The sequence below is a fragment of the Dendropsophus ebraccatus genome, chromosome 11 (assembly GCF_027789765.1).
Source record: "Dendropsophus ebraccatus isolate aDenEbr1 chromosome 11, aDenEbr1.pat, whole genome shotgun sequence".
Classification (NCBI taxonomy): Eukaryota; Metazoa; Chordata; class Amphibia; order Anura; family Hylidae; genus Dendropsophus; species Dendropsophus ebraccatus.
Genome location: NC_091464.1, coordinates 48,579,873 through 48,599,541, shown reverse-complemented (window position 1 = coordinate 48,599,541; position 19,669 = coordinate 48,579,873). Strand labels below are relative to the sequence as shown.

Here is a 19,669-nt window from a genome sequence, read left to right as displayed (position 1 = left end):
CTGGGCCAAAGAATGTTACTGAGTCACATGACTTAAGAACGTCACATGACCATGACCTGCTGATGTCGAACCGGCTACACTGCACTAGCGTATAGTATCATGAAAACAAGGAAGTGGGTGGGGCTTATTCAGAGTAGTCGACAGCTGAGAAACTCGTGACCTGTATGGAGTGACGGGTCAGAGCTGGACGAGGAGGGGTCTGCGCTCAGGTCAGTGTCCTGGAGGGATAGGACAAGTCCGGGGGGGGGGGGGGGGCTCTCTGCCCAGATGTGATCAGGATCGGCCATCGATTGCTCTGGACTGAGCTTGTTGGCAGCCACCTGAGGACGGCTCCTAATGCCCAGACCTCACCAATCTATCCTGTAGATGGGGGGACATAGATCCCCTGAATCCTAGTGTCATTCTGCACAGCTTTCATTCTTCCCTATGGTACAGTATTGCATTTTCTGCACCTCTGCATTTCCTATATGCTATAATATGTGAGGTGTCTGAGCACATCACCTGGGTATATAGATCAGGTCTATTAGAATGGAGCTGGGTATATAGATCAGGTCTATTAGAATGGAGCTGGGTATATAGATCAGGTCTATTAGAATGGAGCTCATCTCCCTCCAGAGATGTGATTTAGACTGTCTGCAGAAATCTGAGGCCATGCTCGGGCCTTGGCTGTCCAGACATGATGGAGATTGTAGTTCTGCCATAACTGGAGGGCCGAAGGTTCCCCATCCTTGATGTTTTGCAGAGAAATTTGAGAGGTTTTGGGTGTTCAGACCCTGAAGGAACAACAGAATGATCTGGGCGAAGTGCACGGTTCTGTGCTTCACTTCCCATCTCGCTGCCTCCTTCTTCCCATAGACTTAAAGTGACTGTACCACCAGGCCCAGGCTGAAGCACTGGAGGCGGCCGACCCACCCTTAGTGGGAAGAAACCCCAGCCCCTCCATGATAGGGTTCCATTGGAGTCACGTCATGGAGGGACTGGGGTTTCTTCCCACTATGGGTGGGTCGGCCGCCTCCAGTGCTTCAGCCTGGGCCTGGTGGTACAGTCACTTTATTGTAGGCCCGATATTAAAGAAGTGAGGGCCGACCTGTCAGGTCAGTGCTTGCTTGCTCCTAATTCTTCGCTTGCTGTCTGTACTATTACACACATCGAGTGGGGAGCTGCCCATAGAAGGTGGCCCTTGGAAGACAGCATCTGTCGGCTACCGCCGCTACTGTCACACAGAGCGGCAGGCAGCCATTGATATTGTGACCGGGATTTTAGAACATGATGAAAGACAACAATTAGCTGACATTTTGCATGTTGCCTTTCAACATAAGCTATTAAACAAAACGATTATTGTCCGGAACGGCCGGTAATCAGCCAAGTACGGTCGATATCATTGCTTGTATTAGGGCCCTTACAATGGAGCCCCTGTAGTGAGATAGAGAAAGGAGTGGAACACACAACCACACACTTGGAATTAAAGCTGCTTGCAACTTGTGTATAACATGTCTGTACAATAAGAATAATTGTAGTAGGGGGGTATAATGGTAACTACTGTAGCTGGAGGAGGTGTGATGTGACGGCTATGTCCGCAGTCTGCCTCCTGGCATAACGTATTATGTATTGATATAACCTGTAGTAGCTGGGGGAGGTGTGATGGCTATGGCCGCAGTCCGCCTCCTGGCATAATGTATGATGTATTGATATAACCTGTAGTAGCTGGGGGAGGTGTGATGGCTATGGCCGCAGTCTGCCTCCTGGCATAACGTATTATGTATTGATATAACCTGTAGTAGCTGGGGGAGGTGTGATGGCTATGGCCGCAGTCCGCCTCCTGGCATAATGTATGATGTATTGATATAACCTGTAGTAGCTGGGGGAGGTGTGATGGCTATGGCCGCAGTCCGCCTTCTGGCATAATGTATGATGTATTGATATAACCTGTAGTAGCTGGGGGAGGTGTTATGTGACGGCTATGGCCGCAGTCCGCCTCCTGGCATAATGCACTGTATTAAGTTTATTTCTGCTTCACAGGAGAGGCCATACAGCCATGGAGGTAACAATGAATCCAAAGTTTACAGTACTCACCGGCTTCCTATTCAATTTCTTATTATTCTGTGGTAAGTGACTTCCTGTAAGAGTTTATCTGGACCCACTGTCCCTCCTAACCTGACATTGGGAGACGCCACTGCATGCTGGACATTATAGCTAGAATCCCATATAAGCTGTGTGACCTGCATGGCTCCTGTTCTCAGTAATAGGACTGTACATGAGATTTACTGGGTGCCAGACATGTAGTTTTGTCTCTTCCCCTGTCAGATTGGTTGGAGATTATACCTAGACAACCCCTTAGACCCGTGTTGTGTTATAAGAAGCTGTTTCTGAATTACAGGTGCTGAGAGTCCCCCATCACTGGTGTGGTTTAATGCCGGTCCAAAGATTTCTATCCCAGATGTTGTTACCATAGAAAATGGAAGCTTGAAAAACCTAAGCCTTACTGTAAAGTGAGTGTATTATCAGACAGTTCTTTCCTTTGTGCATTACTTCTCACTTTGGTTCAGCAATGTTCAGAAGCCGCATATAAAATCTGTAGAGCACCGGCCACGCGTGCACCGGAGGAGGCATCGGAGGATGTTACAGTGGTCGGACCTCCTACCAATCTGCCTGTTAGCCTCTGTCCTATTGATGGGGGGATATGTTTTGTAGTTGGGAATGGTCCTCTAAGGGTGAATTCTCACAGGTCCGAATTGCAGAAGCTTATTTCTGCAGAAGATTTACAAACAATCTGCAGAGAAAGCAGCAAGAGAAATCCATACACAACTGGGTGGATTTTTTTTTTTTTTACTGAATTTGAAAAAGGAATTAAAGGGAACCTTTCACTCTAGCACCCGGCATAGAGCCCCGATACTTACCCCCTCCTGCCGATGCCACTCCCGCCACGTAGAAATCGCCACCCGCTCGTCCGCATGCTCAATATGCAAATGAGAAGAGAAGTCCGATGTCCACAGTAAATCACTGCTTCATCGATTAATTATCTCTTATATAACAAAAAGAAAAATAGTCCCATTCAACACAAGCAGCAGATCTTGCTGACTACAGTCTGGCCGAGAATCAGAATGACTTACTGGTATTGGATCCCATTAGGTTTATTGAATGTGTCTACTGAAGCCATGTTGTATGTATGTTGTGTATTTTTTTTTTTTTTTCTTTTTACAGTGCTCCAATGAATGAAACTGCACTTTTTACTTTCAACATTACATACTCTTCAAAGAACTCCACAATTGTCCGTCTTCCAGCAGAAGTAAGTAGCACTCCTAAGGTTGGACTGCACAGGGAAGTATCGCTGCTTGTGGGGTACATTGATGAACACAATGAGGGAAGTTACTTAAACTCTCTCATTTATAGATGGTACAGTCCTGGATGAGCAGTCTATAAATGGGCCAGATTTATCTGAGTGTATCCGGCTGTTTGATAAATCTGGTGCATTTGTGTACTGTCCAGTCTTGACCAATTAATATGATAATTTCATTGAATCTGTACACTGCAAGCTCTGCTTTCAGAAGCAAAATCGAAAGGGTGTAGCACTCAGCCAAGTAGTTGTGCACCTTCTTTCTTGCAATATTTGGGGGTGGGAACAGCCATACCACTGCTGATCACAACTTTTGACTTGTCAGTTAGTTAGAAGTGTAGGTGCGGTTTGGAGCGGTTTGGAGTATATCTTCTGTTAGTCACCAAGCATGTTTGCAAGAAGTCTGGGGGTGTTCTTGTAGCCATCTTGGCTCCTTGACCAGGAGAGCTTACCAAGGGACATGAAAGATGTGAAGTTATAGGGGGTCTACCATAGTGTCTGCAAGTTAACACATGCTGCCTATAAATAAGCCATATCCTTTTGCTTTTTAGCTGCGAAGGTCACATTATGTATTTGCTGAGTATAGAAGAACAACCTGAAATGGGAAGGAAAAAGTGTAGTCTTGGTATCATTTTATCTTGAGGTTTTATGTGGTGACTTGTAACTTGTTACTTTACTTCCTCTAATACAATTTCCAGCTAAAAGAGAAAAGTGCAGTCTACATGTTCTAATATAAGGAGGCGCCAAGAAGGGGATTACATCAAGCGGTGTAATATGTAGCTTTCCAGAGATACCAGTGATACTGCTACATGGTCTCCCACATGTTCACTGCACCCCAAGTGTTTATTCATGCATGTTCAAAATAAATACAGTACATAGACTTAGACTATGTGCATACTTAATGTTTGGGCTATATTTTCAGCCTAAAAAAGCCTGTTAATCATGCATACAACATAGCAAATTTTCGCATTTTTTTCCCCTTTTGCCATTTAGTCCTTGTCTTTTGAACAGTTTTGAAATGTTTTGTAATAGTTTATTTGTTGTTACAGTGAAAGAAATAATAGCAACTAGAATTTGCAAGCCAGACTATACTGGCTGTAGACCCCTGCTCTCCTTATCTTAGGGGTGGGAACTATGCATTTTTTTTTTTTTTTTTTTTGGGGTATATCCTGTGGGACACTATCAATTCAACCATACAACGGTTTTAGTGATCAGCAAACGGTCATAGAACTGTTGGCTGGATATTAATGACTTCTTATACGTTCTACAGTGTAGGGTGATGTTCATAAGCAGTGTTAAGCCAACTTGCCGAACTGTTCAGGTTGGCAACACTCTCCGAACCCGATTGCTCAGAATTTGACTCCCGGTGTCTGGAGAAACTGGTTGCCACCCTAGGGATTCCTGGAAAACATGGATTCTGGACTCTTCTTGGCAGGAAAATGTATTGTTTCACAGTTCCCTCTTCTGATGTCTGAGAGTAAAAGTATATAGCAGGATGGTTGTCTGTATATATGAACCTTCCCTGATGTATAGGTTGTATCTGCTGTCACATTATTTCCATCCTGTATAAATCTTGTCTACAATTTTCTTTGTTTTTCTTCGCCTTCAGATTATTTTGTTAGCAAATTCGGACCATGCTGTTTTTAATGTAACAGCGCAGGATGTAGGACAGGTGACTGCTTATCTGTACAGCAACAACTCCCGAAGCAACAGGTCAGTTTAAGGATCATTGATTCATGTCTGCTTTTGTCATGCAAAGGAGCCCTCCTCCAGTAGGAAGTGAGCTTGCTCATTGGTGCCACCTATTATATACAGGAAAAAGTGGGCACCACAAAATAGCTGTGAAGAAGTAGGGTGCTGCAAATTATATCCAGAAGAGAGTACTTGGAGAAAGCAACATGAAAATATACATATTGCATACCCAATACATAAAAGAGCTAGTGATCCACTGAAACATATCAGAGGTGATCAAGAGAAATTGGAGATTCCATAGGTAAATTTTTAAGTGTCATATCATGCAGAATTTTAGTTCGTCCTTGTTCCTAATAAAATTCTGTTTTCACATTGTGCGATATGGAGTGAAGATTGATCAGGGAAAACTCATTTTTTTAAAATTTTAACAAAAGGCTGCAACATGACAAGATGAGCGAATTTACAGTATTAAAAAAAGCAAAGTGCATTGTTTGGCTTGGCAGTCATGGGGAACTAGGAGAAGTTTCCCAGGACTGAATCCAGCTTTTCCAGGCACCCAGAGCAGAATGGCACACAGTTCAAAGGCAGCAGGCTAATAAGCCAAATTCCAAGCTAACAAAGCCGACTTTGCTAATACTTAAGATTCACTCATCTCTAATGACAAGTAACACTATAACCTCTCAACTTCTCTTTGTTTCCAGGCCAAGAATCCGTTTCCTTGTGATCCACAGCTTTGCACTGGAGGTGATTGAGCAGATCATTGGCTGGATATATTTCTTGGCTTGGTCTGTGTCTTTCTATCCACAAGTATTTGAAAACTGGAAAAGGAAAAGGTGATCAGCAGTTTTGAATATGTAGCTGTTCTTCTCTCTCAGCCTTACATTTTTGCATTGCCGATTTATTGGGGGAAAACCCTTTGTATACCCCGTAAACTGGACATGTCATTGCCACATAGAGGGAACAGGATTTAGACTCTTATTCCTTTATTTCCTGCTGCCTATACAGTATCAACCTATTTTCAGCCCTTCACTATTCACATCTGTGCCAAACACTTCTGCCTTTTCTATATAGAGATTGGTGGGTGTTTCAGCACCCAGATCCCCACCAATCACATCCTCTAACAAGCCACATGTATAAGCTTAGATACATTTTATTTTCAATACAGTTGTTGCTCAAGTGTTGCTTTTCCCAACATGGGTAAAGATAGAGCCATTTTACCTGATGAAGAACACAATAGACCCATTATAAGTAGTGTTGAGTGGACCTGTCAAAATATTCGGGCTCAGTAACGTTTTCCAAACCCGAACGCTCAGCATTTGATTTGCCGCGGCAGCAGAAGTTTGATTCCATCCTAGGGCTGCCAGGAAAACATGGATACCGCCATCCAATTTGACAGGTCTGCTCAACACTAATTCTAAGTCAGTGTATTCCTTTGCAAAATAGACCAGACATGCAAGTTTCCGTGTGAATTCTGTTGATTTGCCACATTTAACATTTTGAAGAATGAAATTCATGGTGAAAATCTGCATATTGCACCGCGCCCTGAATTTTCCATTGCTATTCTTTTTCACCTAATGTGATTTATGTATTTTATGGTGCGTTCACACCTACAGGATCTGCAGCTGATTTTCTGCAGCAGATTTCATTTAAATAACTGAACACAGCATCAAATCTGCTGCAGATCCTGTAGGTGTGAACGCACCCTTACAGTAAATTATCTGATTTCTTTTTTTTTTTTTTTTGCGTTTGGCTTGATAGGGGAAGTCATGTCTAGAGGCCGCTTCTAGGTCTTGCCTTCCTCTCTTTTCCACTTTTAATACAAACAAGTATATGTAAAATTCTTTGCATCAAACCTTTTTTTTTGTACTTTCACTATATTTAAAAATGTGGAATGCACAGTTCACCCTTTCTTGCTTCTTAATGATGATGTATAGTTTTGGGGGGACATATAGACGCAGCATCCTCACATCCTGTCTCTATATTTCAGTGTTGTCGGCCTGAGTTTTGACTTCTTGGCATTAAATCTGACGGGTTTTATTGCATATAGCGTCTTCAATGTGGGCCTCTTCTGGATCCCCTTTGTGAGGGTATGTCATCAGTACAGGTCAAATAGAAACTAGACAGGCGCTTCTTGGTGTGATAAGTCAGACAAATGAACGTGCTCATGAATGATCCCACCACCTGATGTAGTTGTGCAATATCATAGGCACAGCTCTCCAAAGCGCATGTATAAAGTGCGGTGCAGCTCTTCGAGGACCACTACTGGCAGGAGGACTTCCTCATAAAATGAAAGTGCAACCAGCCAAAAATACAAAATAAAATAAAAACGTACGTATGCTGCTAAATGTGAATAGGACATAAACATGCGTAGCAAAAAAATGTGTTTAATAAAAAACAACACGTTTCAGCTCAGTGTTCTCATAGAACCTTCATCAGGAAGTCCTCTTTTATCTGCCTGGTCCGGGTCAATATTCCTGCTTGATCTGTACAGTTTATTCATTTCTTATGTGAGTTTATAGTCTAAATACTAAATGCACATGTATTTGTTACAGGAACAGTTTCTTCAGGTCTACCCCAATGGTGTGATCCCAGTGGATGCCAATGATGTGTTTTTTAGCTTACATGCGGTGGTCCTAACACTTGTTATAATCATTCAGTGTTGCATTTATGAGGTGAGTAGGAAAAGCCGATTATTGGGGTGAGAGTAAAAGTGCTTGGCAAATTGCATTGGCCTAAGAAGAATTATTCATAGCGCTTAGTTCCCCCTTTTTCTCCTCCATCGACACTGTGTGACATTTGCACAAAGCCATAGTAAGGTAAGTTTTATTACAGCCCTTATAGTTGTCACAATACTTTTGTCCTTATAGTGTACCAGCTAGGTGTCTTAAGTGATAATTTAAAGCGGAAGTCCGGCGATTTGTGAGCTGGCGGGGGGAACATAATAAACAATCACTACTCAGGGCCCTATTACACCAGCAGATTATTTTACAGATCCATTCCTGGCTTTGGCTTAAAAAAAATCTGTCAGATAATCTGTTGGTGTAATAGGGCCCTTACCTCTGCCCGTTCCTTAGCAGATCTGGCATGCCGTGCTGGAATCTCCCTCGGCTAGGAAGTCACAACCCGCTTGATGGACTGCCCACTAAGAAGTCCATCAATGGGCAGGACACCGCTGGAGTCACTTATTGGCTGATGGGGCAGTCCGGGTCGGGTATTTTCCCCCGAGTCATGACGACATTAGAACGTAGGGAAAAATGCCTTTCAGCGGGGTCCCAGAGCCTATGAAGCCGGGACAGAGAGCGGTAAATATTGATTGTTTGTTATGTTCACCCTGCCAGCTGAAAAATGTTAAAAATTGCTGGACTTCTCCTTTAATGTCTAGTTATCGTTCTCAGTGTGATTGAGAGTCATTATACTATATACACATAGGCTGGAACATATACACTCACCGGCCACTTTATTAGGGACACCTGTCCAACTGCACGTTACACTTAATTTCTAATCAGCCAATCACATGGCGGCAACTCAGTGCATTTAGGCATGTAGACATGGTCAAGACAATCTCCTGCAGTTCAAACCGAGCATCAGTATAGGGAAGAAAGGTGATTTGAGTGCCTTTGAACATGGAATGGTTGTTGGTGCCAGAAGGGCTGGTCTGAGTATTTCAGAAACTGCTGATCTACTGGGATTTTCACGCACAACCATCTCTAGGGTTTACAGAGAATGGTCCGAAAAAGAAAAAACATCCAGTGAGCGGCAGTTCTGTGGGCGGAAATGCCTTGTTGATGCCAGAGGTCAGAGGAGAATGGGCAGACTGGTTCGAGCTGATAGAAAGGCAACAGTGACTCAAATAGCCAACCGTTACAACCAAGGTAGGCAGAAGAGCATCTCTGAACGCACAGTACGTCGAACTTTGAGGCAGATGGGCTACAGCAGCAGAAGACCACACCGGGTGCCACTCCTTTCAGCTAAGAACAGGAAACTGAGGCTACAATTTGCACAAGCTCATCGAAATTGGACAGTAGAAGATTGGAAAAACGTTGCCTGGTCTGATGAGTCTCGATTTCTGCTGCGACATTCGGATGGTAGAGTCAGAATTTGGCGTCAACAACATGAAAGCATGGATCCATCCTGCCTTGTATCAACGGTTCAGGCTGGTGGTGGTGGTATCATGGTGTGGGGAATATTTTCTTGGCACTCTTTGGGCCCCTTGGTACCAATTGAGCATCGTTGCAACGCCACAGCCTACCTGAGTATTGTTGCTGACCATGTCCATCCCTTTATGAGCACAATGTACCCAACATCTGATGGCTACTTTCAGCAGGATAATGTGCCATGTCATAAAGCTAGAATCCTCTCAGACTGGTTTCTTGAACATGACAATGAGTTCACTGTACTCAAATGGCCTCCACAGTCACCAGATCTCAATCCGATAGAGCATCTTTGGGATGTGGTGGAACGGGAGATTCGCATTATGGATGTGCAGCCGACAAATCTGCGGCAACTGTGTGATGCCATCATGTCAATATGGACCAAAATCTCTGAGGAATGCTTCCAGCACCTTGTTGTATCTATGCCACGAAGAATTGAGGCAGTTCTGAAGGCAAAAGGGGGCCCAACCCGTTACTAGCATGGTGTACCTAATAAAGTGGCCGGTGAGTGTATATTCGGCATGTTACCTATGAATGTGTGGAAACTTTTTTTCTCTGTTTTTACTGCAGCGAGGTGCCCAGAAGGTCTCTAAAGTGGCGGTGGGTGTTCTGATCATTGCCTGGCTCTTCGCTTTTTCCATGCTGTTTGTGGCCGTGGCTGGGAAAGTGAGCTGGCTCCAGTTCTTATTCTGCTTCTCCTATATAAAGCTGGCAATTACATTGATGAAATACTTTCCACAGGTAACATTGTACGATTCTGAGTTGTCTGTGTAACATATACATTTTATGTCAGATATCTTGCATTTATTAATACCAATGCAGTTTGCACAGCAAATAGGTAAGCAGCAGACAGTACGCTTTTAATGCATAGGTGTTTCTCATTATAGCCAACTAAGATCCTGTTCACATTTGTTGCTTTTTAATACATTCAGCATATACATCAGTAAAAGTTCATCTGGGGTATGTACCTATAGGATCCCATCCACCTGACAGAAACTAAAAGGGTGTCAATTTTTGTCAGCATGGACTGTATCGGTATATCTTTTTATAAGGCAGGGTTCAGACTACATTTTTGCAAAAAACAGATGAAAAAACGGATGCATTCGTGTGCATCTGTTTTGATCTATTTTTTCTTTGGCTTCCATTATTTAAAAAAAAAAAAAAAACTGATCAAGACAGATCTGTCTTTTTTTAACGTAAACAAAAAAATCTGTTTCACTTTTTAGCTCAGTATACTTGTATAAATGTACAAATAAATGTAGCCATACAACCGTACAGAACATCATGTGAATAAGCTGGAGACAATAAATTATTGTAGCCATAACATTATACATACATACAGGCATGGTAATGGGCTGGAGACAAAATAATAAGTGCTCAGGATTGGATTAAAAAAAAAATTGTACTCCCCCTTCACTGCTGCTGGTCCCCACTGCGGCCCACTTTTTGTTTGTGTCTTAACACAAGGAATTGGTCGCTCAGCCAATCATTGCTGCAGCCAGTGATTGGTGGAGTCAGCATTTGTCCCAGCAATGACTGGGATTGGCAGAATGTGAGTACTTTTTATTTTATTTTTTTATATTTCCATCCTTTCCATAAAATAATAATTCTCCAGACAGGCAGGTACGCAGGTACAATGTCTGCAGCAGTAACAAGTATAACCTACACACCCCTGATATATTTGGATTATATTTGTTTTGTTACTTAGGCTTACATGAATTTCCGTCGGAAAAGCACAGAAGGCTGGAGCATTGGAAACGTGCTGCTAGATTTCACAGGCGGCAGCTTCAGTATTATCCAGATGTTTCTACAATCTTATAATAACGGTAAGTCCAAAAATTACAGAGATTGCAAGAGTGGTGTGCAGGTATCCTGTCCTCTGGGTGAGCTGGGGGTCGGACTGCATTACTAATAGAGTATTACTACACACAGCAATCCCCTGCTGCTACATTCCGATGTCATACACACTGTGTGCATTGCAATGCTGAAATAGTAATAAAGTTGACATATGAGATAAAGATTTCATAGTATTTTAAGTATATTCAGAGTACTAAAGCTAGCCACACAAAATAAAGTAAATTTTATGGGCCACCTTAAGAATTTGCAACTTTTTTACACTGGAAACTTGGTGTACATATTTGATCCATTGTCTTCAGTGTCGGCAGATGCTGAGGTGTCACATAGGTGCCCTTCCCCCGCAGTAAGCCTGTGTATCGTAATAAGGTATCAGGGGAGATTGGGACAGCTTAAATTGTTAGATTAAGAAGGACAGATGTCAAGAGGTTTAGTGACAGATCCTTATATTCCCCAGGGGGGAGGATATGCTACTGTCAGAAGTGTTCTGTCAGCGCCCTTATTCACTCTCCCCACACTAAATACATGGGCCTTGGACTGACTTGTAGGGATCTAAAGTGTTCACCAACAACTATCTGAAATGTATGGCCATCAGGATGGTCTGGTGATATTAAATGCATGTCAGTAAAAATTATCTTTTGTTTCCTAAATATATATTTATCAGTTATGGTCCTTCCATGCAAATTAATGTTCCCACACACTTTAGTCAAAAGTTGACCCAAAGTGGCTGTATCTAATGTGTTTGGGGCCTCCAGACTCTCCCCTGCCAGATGATGATGGGGAGATGAAGGTAAGGCATGTTGGACTTCAGCTGCCCAACCCTATTGGTCTGGTAAGCTGTCTGTTACCGGCTTACCCTTGAGAACATTGGCTGTGCCGAATGTTCATGTTTATTTGCATGGAGAGATCAGGACACAGCTGTCAGCGGTGACGGTGTATGGCCACCTAAAACTCCAGTCAGAACTTGCATGTTAGGATTATGAGTAGGTGATGAGTTTAGACAGCCATAATGAGGCTTATGTGGCGGCCACTTTAACTTTTGTTGAACCGCACTTGTATCACTATGATCAGACCTCAGTTTGCTGGACACTGCATCTGTAATATAGATATTAGCATGCTTCATTATCCATCTTTCTCAGTGCATGGTTGCAGGTGCTTATGGCCTTGGTCAGTAATCGTAAGTCTGTGGCCAGGTTTATACCCTGTATATAAACATATAAAAAAATCAGATATGATGGAATGTGCAATGATGTGTGTGATCCAAGCTGATATTGTCCACACTACAGTATCACAATAAAATGATTTTTCTTCTCTTTCAACAGATGAATGGAAGTTAATATTTGGTGACCCCACAAAGTTTGGTTTGGGCCTTTTTTCCATTATTTTTGACATTATATTTATAGTTCAGCACTACTGCTTGTATAGAAAGACACAAGGATACCAGAATGTCTAGTGATGGGACGACATGCCCGCTCTTTTTGTAAAAGGGATTTCTGATTCTTGAGTGTTGTGCCTTAACTTATATAAAGCAAACTGGAAACTTGAACTCCACACCAGCCTTCCATACACAGTTGAGTCACATTATTCTGATCATAAACAGCTAGATATGCTAGGAGTCTCAGCCAGGTTCTGGTAGGCAGCTAGAGCCAGGCAGACCACAGTGCATGCCATAGCTGCTGGAGGGTATGCGAATGATGATCCATAGAGAATATAAGCATCAAATTATTCTACAAATGCTCATTGGGCTAAATCTGGGGAATTAGGGGGTCTGGGTAGCACTTAGAAGTCTTGGTGATGCACTTCGGATCAGTCTTGGACATTTCGAACAATGTGACATGTTGCATTGTCATCTTGGAATATCCGCTCCATAGAATGCTGCTAAAACATAATGCTGCCACGACCAGCTTGTGTTCTTCCAGCACTGGTTGCAGAGAGATTTGTCCTCTGATGGTTTATGTATGATCCCAACGTCCATCCATTTGATGAAACAGAAAAATGTGATTCATTGGTGAAGGCAAACCTTTGTCAGTCAGCAGAGATCCAATTCAGCTTATGCCTTGCAGATAGTCTCACACTTTATACCCAACCCACCTGTGACTTCCTTCATGAGCTGTACACTGATGCTAGGAAACAGTCATAATACTGTGACTCCATTGTGTATAAGAACCCACAAATGGCTAAGGCCTTATGCACACATTCAGTGTTTTTTTTTTTTTTTTTTTTCCTGGCCCGTATATTCTTTCCACTATCAGCGTTTGCAAACGGCCAAAAATACAGATTGTGCATGTGCAATCTGTTTTATTTATTTTATTTTTTTTGCGGATCTGTTAAAGCTGTAGTTCACCAATTTGAGTTGATCAGGTTAAAAAAAATAAAGATGTAACCAGTTTGCCTATTACAGATCCACATTTTGCGGACAATACGGATTACAAAAGGTTACAATCCATAAAAATTAGCGGATCCCATTGACTTCTATTGGTGAATTTGTAGAAGAAGAAAAAAAAATAGGATTTGCACTAGGACACTTTTATTTTTTGATGGATCTGAATGTGGACTCATAATCTACTGATGCTGTAAATAGCCCTATAAAAATTAATAGGTAATAACTCAAGTGTGCAATTGCGGACACAATTACGGAAAGTGTGAATAAGGCCTTTAGGCTGGATTCATACAGCAACCCAAGGACCTACATGATTCAACTGAACCAAATTGGATCACTGCAGAACGTCATAGAGATCTTGATCTAAGCTCTTTTTGGTTCTGATATGAACACTAGACTGTATTTTGATGTGTGAAACCAATCTCATCATGGGGCCACACAGACATAGGTCGCTTTATCAATATTTTATATAAATATTTTTAATGCAAAGCCTAAAGTAGGTTCAGACCATAAAAGACAATGCTTTCCATAATGGTTTTTCTCTGTAGGTTCCTCTCCTGCTTTTAGCATACAAATACCAATGCTGTGTGAAAATGCTCTAAGGGCCGTATTCCACAGTAACGATAATCGGCTGGATTGGCCCGATTCGGCAGATTATCGTTTGGTGAAATAGCGAGAACGATCAGCCGATTGTGTTATCGGCTGATCGATCGTTCATTTAGGGCCAGACCTAAAATCATCGTGTGACCGGGGTGGCCGACCGACGATTTGACAACTAGCAGCAGGAGTATACATTTTCTGTCCAGGCTTCTTCTCCGCGCTGTCTTCATTCCCGGGTCCTGCGCGCTCTATCTTCAGAATGGCCGGTCAGCTGACGGAGCGCTCAGCCAATCACAGGCCGGGACCGCCGCGGCCTGTGATTAGCTGAGTGTGGCCTGTCAGCTGACCGGCCATTCTGAAGATAGAGCGCGCGGGAGCCGGGACGAAGACAGCGCGGAGAAGAAGCCTGGACAGGTAATGTATGATGCTGCAAGGACATCGGTAACTATGTCCTTGCAGCCCTCGCTCAACGATCATCGGGCCGTGGAATAGGCCCAGTAAACGAGCGGCGATCTAGCAGATCGCCGCTCGTTTACATCGTTGATCGGGCCCTCCTCAGCCCGTGGAATAGGTGATATAATTATACCTGAGTGCATCAGGTATTATTACAGGTGTTTTTTTATGGGATATCCTCAAACATTACCTGCTGGCAGGCCATGAGGACTGGAGTTGAGAAGGGTACATTCACATGTGCATCAGCCGCCGTAAACTTAATCCCTATAAACAAATGTGCAGTGCATTTATAGCAGGCATAGGGAACCTGCGGCCCTCCAGTTAAAACAAACTACAATTCCCATCATGCCTGGACTGAGCTTTGGCTGGAGGGTCCCCATTCCTGCTTTATAGCATGACAATGTGTGAATTGCCACCTGAACAGTTTGGGTCTCCACTGAGTATCTCTACTTTATAAATACCATAGATTTGTACAGCTACCACCAACATTCGTACCATTAGGAGTCACAACATAGAAGTATATACATTTTTAAAATCAGTTCCAATGGAAAAATGGGCAGTAATTCCCATTTGGGAATGCCTATAGAGTGACATATTGAAGGCATAAGCATAAACAGTCCGCCTACTACATAACTGCAATCACTATGTGAATAGAACCCTAACCTCTAGGTTTTTTTTAATTTTCTGAGATGTTTGGCTTTAAATGTCAGAATGTTTTTTTAATATTTTTGTATGTTATGGCTATGTTTACACAGCGTAAAATAAATGCAAAATATGACAGCAAAGTAAAAGACAAAGGTCAGGTCTGTGTACAATAGTTTTTCACATTGTGTGCCCAGACAACTGCCTTTCCATAGACTTTAATTGAATTCAAAATACAGCCATGTTTTATACCTATTGTCATATTTTGCTTTTATTTTACAGTGTATGAATGCAGCCTCACACTTGTAAATGAGACATTTGTGCAATGTATTTTGCTGTTACTATAATGAAAACCTGCACTTTTTAGGAGGGAACAAAGCAATTTCTATAAGACAGCTATGATATAATCAAATACCTCTATTATTCCGATTGTTAACCAAGTTGCCAAATCCTTTTATAGACTTCATACAACCAAAGTGATTTTTCCTTTCCAAACCACTGGAAATGGTTTACTTAAAGGGAAATTAGTCATCAGGTTCAGCAAATCTTACCTGCTTATATGTTCATGTGACGCACGGGATACTAAAGATGAGGGCAAGTTTCTTACCTTCATTCTTAATTTAATCCCGAGGATACTAAGGCGGTTTGGTGCACTGGGGGGCAGGGTAGTCCCTCTCCCAGTGCACCAAACAGCCATAATAGCCTCAGGAATAAACTACAAACTGCTCAGAAACTGCACCAAGGTTTAAAGGTAAAAAAAAAACAAAAAAAAAAAACATCAAACTCAGCGCCCTGTGTGCAATAGAGATAAGCAGGTTAGATTCATCTAACTTTCTGATAGTTTCCCTTCAAGCTGTATGTGAATGTTATTATTCAATAAATGCGCCTGGTAAACTACTGTATTTGGTTAATTTTTTTTTTTTCCTTTTTACATTTATACACAGCAGTTTAATAGTCGTATGACAACACGGCTGGTCTTAGGGTAGATGGCGCCCTGTGCGGAATTTGCTTTTGGCTCCTCCCCCACCCGAATACAGCGTTATCAGAATCAGTGCTCCACACACAGTATAATACCCTGAAAAGTGCCCCTGCACAGTATCAAGAGCCCCAATACATACATAGTTATTTTATAACGTTCTTACCACCACACAGTGATTACATATTGCCTCCAAACTGCCCTGAAAAAAAAAATTACCAATGATACCATTACATAATACCACTACATAATACAGTCTTCTGAAGTCTTCCCCTGGCTGTAAGGGTACTATTACACAAAACGATAATTGCCCGAATCGGCCCAATTCAGCAGATTATAGCTCCGTGTAATAAAGACAGCAATGTCATCGTTGTCATCAGCTGATCGTTGATATAGGTTAAAACCTATAATTGTCGGGCGCCGACTGCGCATCGCTATGTGGAATAGCGGTGCGCGGCCGGCGACTGACGAGATACATTACCTATCCAGGCTGCAGGGCTGCTGCAGTCCGCTTCTTCCCGGGTCGCACGCTCTAGCTTCAGAGCGGCCTGTCAGCTGACAGGCCACTCAGCCAATCACAGGATGGGACCGCTGCGGCCTGTGATTAGCTGAGTGGCCTGTCAGCTTATAGGCCGCTCTGAAGGTAGAGCGCGCGGGACCGGGGAGAAGCGGACCACAACAGCAGCCCTGGAGTGTGGATAGGTAATGTATACCATCTAAGCAAGGGCTGCAAGGACATCGGTAACGATGTCTTTGCAACCCTTGTTAAACGATTATCAGGCCGTGTAATAGGCCCAGTAAACGAGTGCCGATCTAGCAGATCGGTGCTCGTTTACAGTTATTGGGCCCCCATCGGCCCGTCTAATAGTACCCTAAATCCTCTCTCCAAAATCTGCTAGAGTAAAACATTTAGTTAGGTCCCCTGCAGCACTATATAGTAGTTATGCACTTCTGTGCCCCCATAATTTTAAGGTGCTCCCACATAATTACATATGCTCTGTGCCCCAGTATAGTAGTAAGGACCCTATATAATATAGGCTCTTCTGTGCATCCTCATATAATAAGGCCCCTGTGTGCAGCCCCAATGTAGTATAGATCTTTGTGTGCTACCCAAGTAATATATACCCCTTGTGTGTTCCCCCATTAGTATATACCCCTTGTGTGCTCCCCCAGTTGTATATACCCCTTATGTGCTGACCCTTTGTATGTTAGTCCCGTTCCCATATAGTAGGCATCCTCCATAGCAATAAAAAAAAAAAAAACACTCACCTGGGTCGCATGAGTCTCCTCTTCTCTGAAAGTGGCGCTAGAGTGACATCACAGGGAGAGACTGGCCTGTTGTGACCGCAAGCCAAACACTGACTCCGGCCTCAAGAGTGGCTGACAGGAAGGGAGCCAATAGCTCCCGCTCTGTTAGTGTAGCTGCTTTTAGCTACGAGCGCTCATAGTTACAGTGCAGGGCGCTGATGTCGAGCCCTGTAGGGGACAGCATGAATAGGTAAGTAGATTACTAACCCATCTTGATGGCGCCCCCCAACATGCTGGCAGCCGGCATCCTGTGTGACCGACTGGTAACCGACCCTGTAAAACAATCGGTACCTAGGTTGTGCTGCAGTTTTATGCATCTGTATAATATATTTGTCAACAAAAAAAAACTTTTTGGATGTAGCATGGTTGTTCTGGAACACAAATTAGCAGCACAGGCCATCTGAAGCAAAAAAAACCTCTACAACAATTCACAATTACATGCAGGTTCAAGGCCACTGGGGGATAACAAAAAACACAAACAAAAATTTTAAAATCCAGTCTGCATTTTATTTGATGCTTGTGTATAAACAGTAAAAAAGCTACTAATCTATGCCTAACACATAGAAAGTCCGGCACGTTTGGTCAGCTAGGAGTGCAAAATTAGTGCAGTATAAAGTTATATCATTTACAGTGTCCCTTCATGAACAAGTGGTTTCATCTGTACAGACTATACAAATAAACAAGACATGGAAACAGATCAACTTGAAAAAAAAAAAAAAATTGATCAGCCCAACACAGCAAATCTAGGATAGTAGAAAAAAAGTCATTCTGCATTCATACAGTGTTATTACACAAGCGTACTTTAGCTCTGAATAGAAAAGGTCTATATCTATGTAACCTGATCATTGTATATATGCGATGGTATACATATCTGTAGAGTGTCTAAGGCCACATAGTCTATGTATTATAGTAGCAAATAATGTGCTTGGTTAGATACTAGAAGTCTAAAGGAACAATGCTAAAATACTGTAACCTGTATCTAATCTCATGTGACCTACAACTAAATGAGATCTCAAAAGGCAATACAACATGGTGCAGCTGTTCTGACCGCAGGTGACCATTGCTTCAGGCAGAAAACATGGACATCACTGGGGGTTCCCTCTAAGTCACCTCTATGACTTAGAGGAGACGTAGGCACTTTGGGACCTGGACTATCTTGATGGCTCACAGCAACCAATTAATTAAATGATTATCAATAACAAGGCTATGAAAAAAGTTTGGATGCATCAGCCCTTTAAAAGCAAATATTCACTTAAAAACATGGACATTAATATGTGTTGGAACTGAGGCACTGCCACTTTTTAAGGCATAAAACAGCATTTTAAACACCAAAACACAGCCACCAAACATATTTTGCGAGCTTTGGCCTCATAGACTAAGGCACAAGCATTAAGTCTGCATGGCAGCACATAGAGTCCCTGTGGTTATATACTAAGCCTTTGGCACTGCATGTTATTCTCTATATACAATCCCTCTGTAATATGGTATCTGATAAAACGTACCACAAATGCTTTCCTTTCTGAGGTTCTTCCATATAGTATGGAATCCAGAAATATCTACAGATTCTGTATTACAGATCTAGTATAATGCTATGTGCATTGGCTCTAAGCCTTCTGAATCTGAAGACAAACCGAACTGAATATTAAGGCTGTAAGTGGTCACATAGTCTAACGACCCCTGGTTATTAAGTAACATGGTGCCCTACGGGTAAGTTCACAACGGTTGTATTTTGAGTCTGTTAGATTTGTAGATTATATTCAGAAAAAAAGAATTAAAGCACATTCACATAGGAATGTCCTTGGCACATAGGAAAAAAAATATTCAAATCAAACCCAGACCTCCAATATGACTGTGTGAATCCCGGTACACGTGCTAAATGTTCTGACCAATTGCTGAAATTTGTCTTACTGCAAATCTTGTATTAACAAATCCTATATACTCCACACAATTTGGTGACTGCAATGACAAATGGGACAAGCTACACTTAGTACAATATGTGTTAGTCTTTGGGATAAGTATGGTTGATAGGTAGTGTTCCTCAACCCCTGACTGCCAAATGACATAAGTCCCTTGTGATCACATACAAGCTGTGACTAGTGGTCAAAACGTAGCTGATACAACAATCACTACTGTCTGGGTCCATTGTGTATCCTCCAGTTTCTAGTATAATAATTGGTCCTTATAAAGTTCATGGTTGTGCACAACAGCAAGTGGGAATGAAATTTTTGGTATTGATTTTGAATGGTAGTCCGGTTATTTATAGAGATTGGTTGGAAAAG

General features: G+C 42.4%; 1 protein-coding gene across 2 annotated transcripts; it reads left to right on the top strand.

The window, feature by feature from the left end:
• The first annotated feature begins 36 nt into the window (after positions 1–36).
• On the top strand, positions 37–14,307 carry CTNS (cystinosin, lysosomal cystine transporter). 2 transcript variants are annotated; one of them, XM_069944384.1, is made up of 11 exons: positions 37–209; positions 2,020–2,105; positions 2,378–2,489; positions 3,202–3,286; positions 4,944–5,047; positions 5,728–5,859; positions 7,014–7,113; positions 7,579–7,698; positions 9,748–9,918; positions 10,886–11,003; positions 12,354–14,307. In XM_069944384.1, the coding sequence occupies exons 2-11, from the start codon at positions 2,036–2,038 to the stop codon at positions 12,482–12,484; spliced, it is 1,143 nt and encodes a 380-aa protein (XP_069800485.1). In that variant the 5' UTR covers positions 37–209; positions 2,020–2,035; the 3' UTR covers positions 12,485–14,307. The 2 variants fall into 2 exon arrangements, with proteins under 2 accessions (XP_069800485.1, XP_069800486.1); XM_069944385.1 differs by lacking the exon at positions 37–209 and adding an exon at positions 284–429.
• The last annotated feature ends 5,362 nt before the right edge of the window (positions 14,308–19,669 follow it).

What these genes read in the sequence shown, in the direction of transcription:
- CTNS (XM_069944384.1), top strand. Translation starts at nt 2,036, where the DNA reads ATGGAGGTAACAATGAATCCAAAGTTTACAGTACTCACCGGCTTCCTA. An exon ending in CAATTTCTTATTATTCTGTG is followed by an intron (nt 2,106 to 2,377) that starts GTAAGTGACTTC and finishes TCTGAATTACAG; the next exon opens with GTGCTGAGAGTCCCCCATCA. An exon ending in TCTACAATCTTATAATAACG is followed by an intron (nt 11,004 to 12,353) that starts GTAAGTCCAAAA and finishes CTCTTTCAACAG; the next exon opens with ATGAATGGAAGTTAATATTT.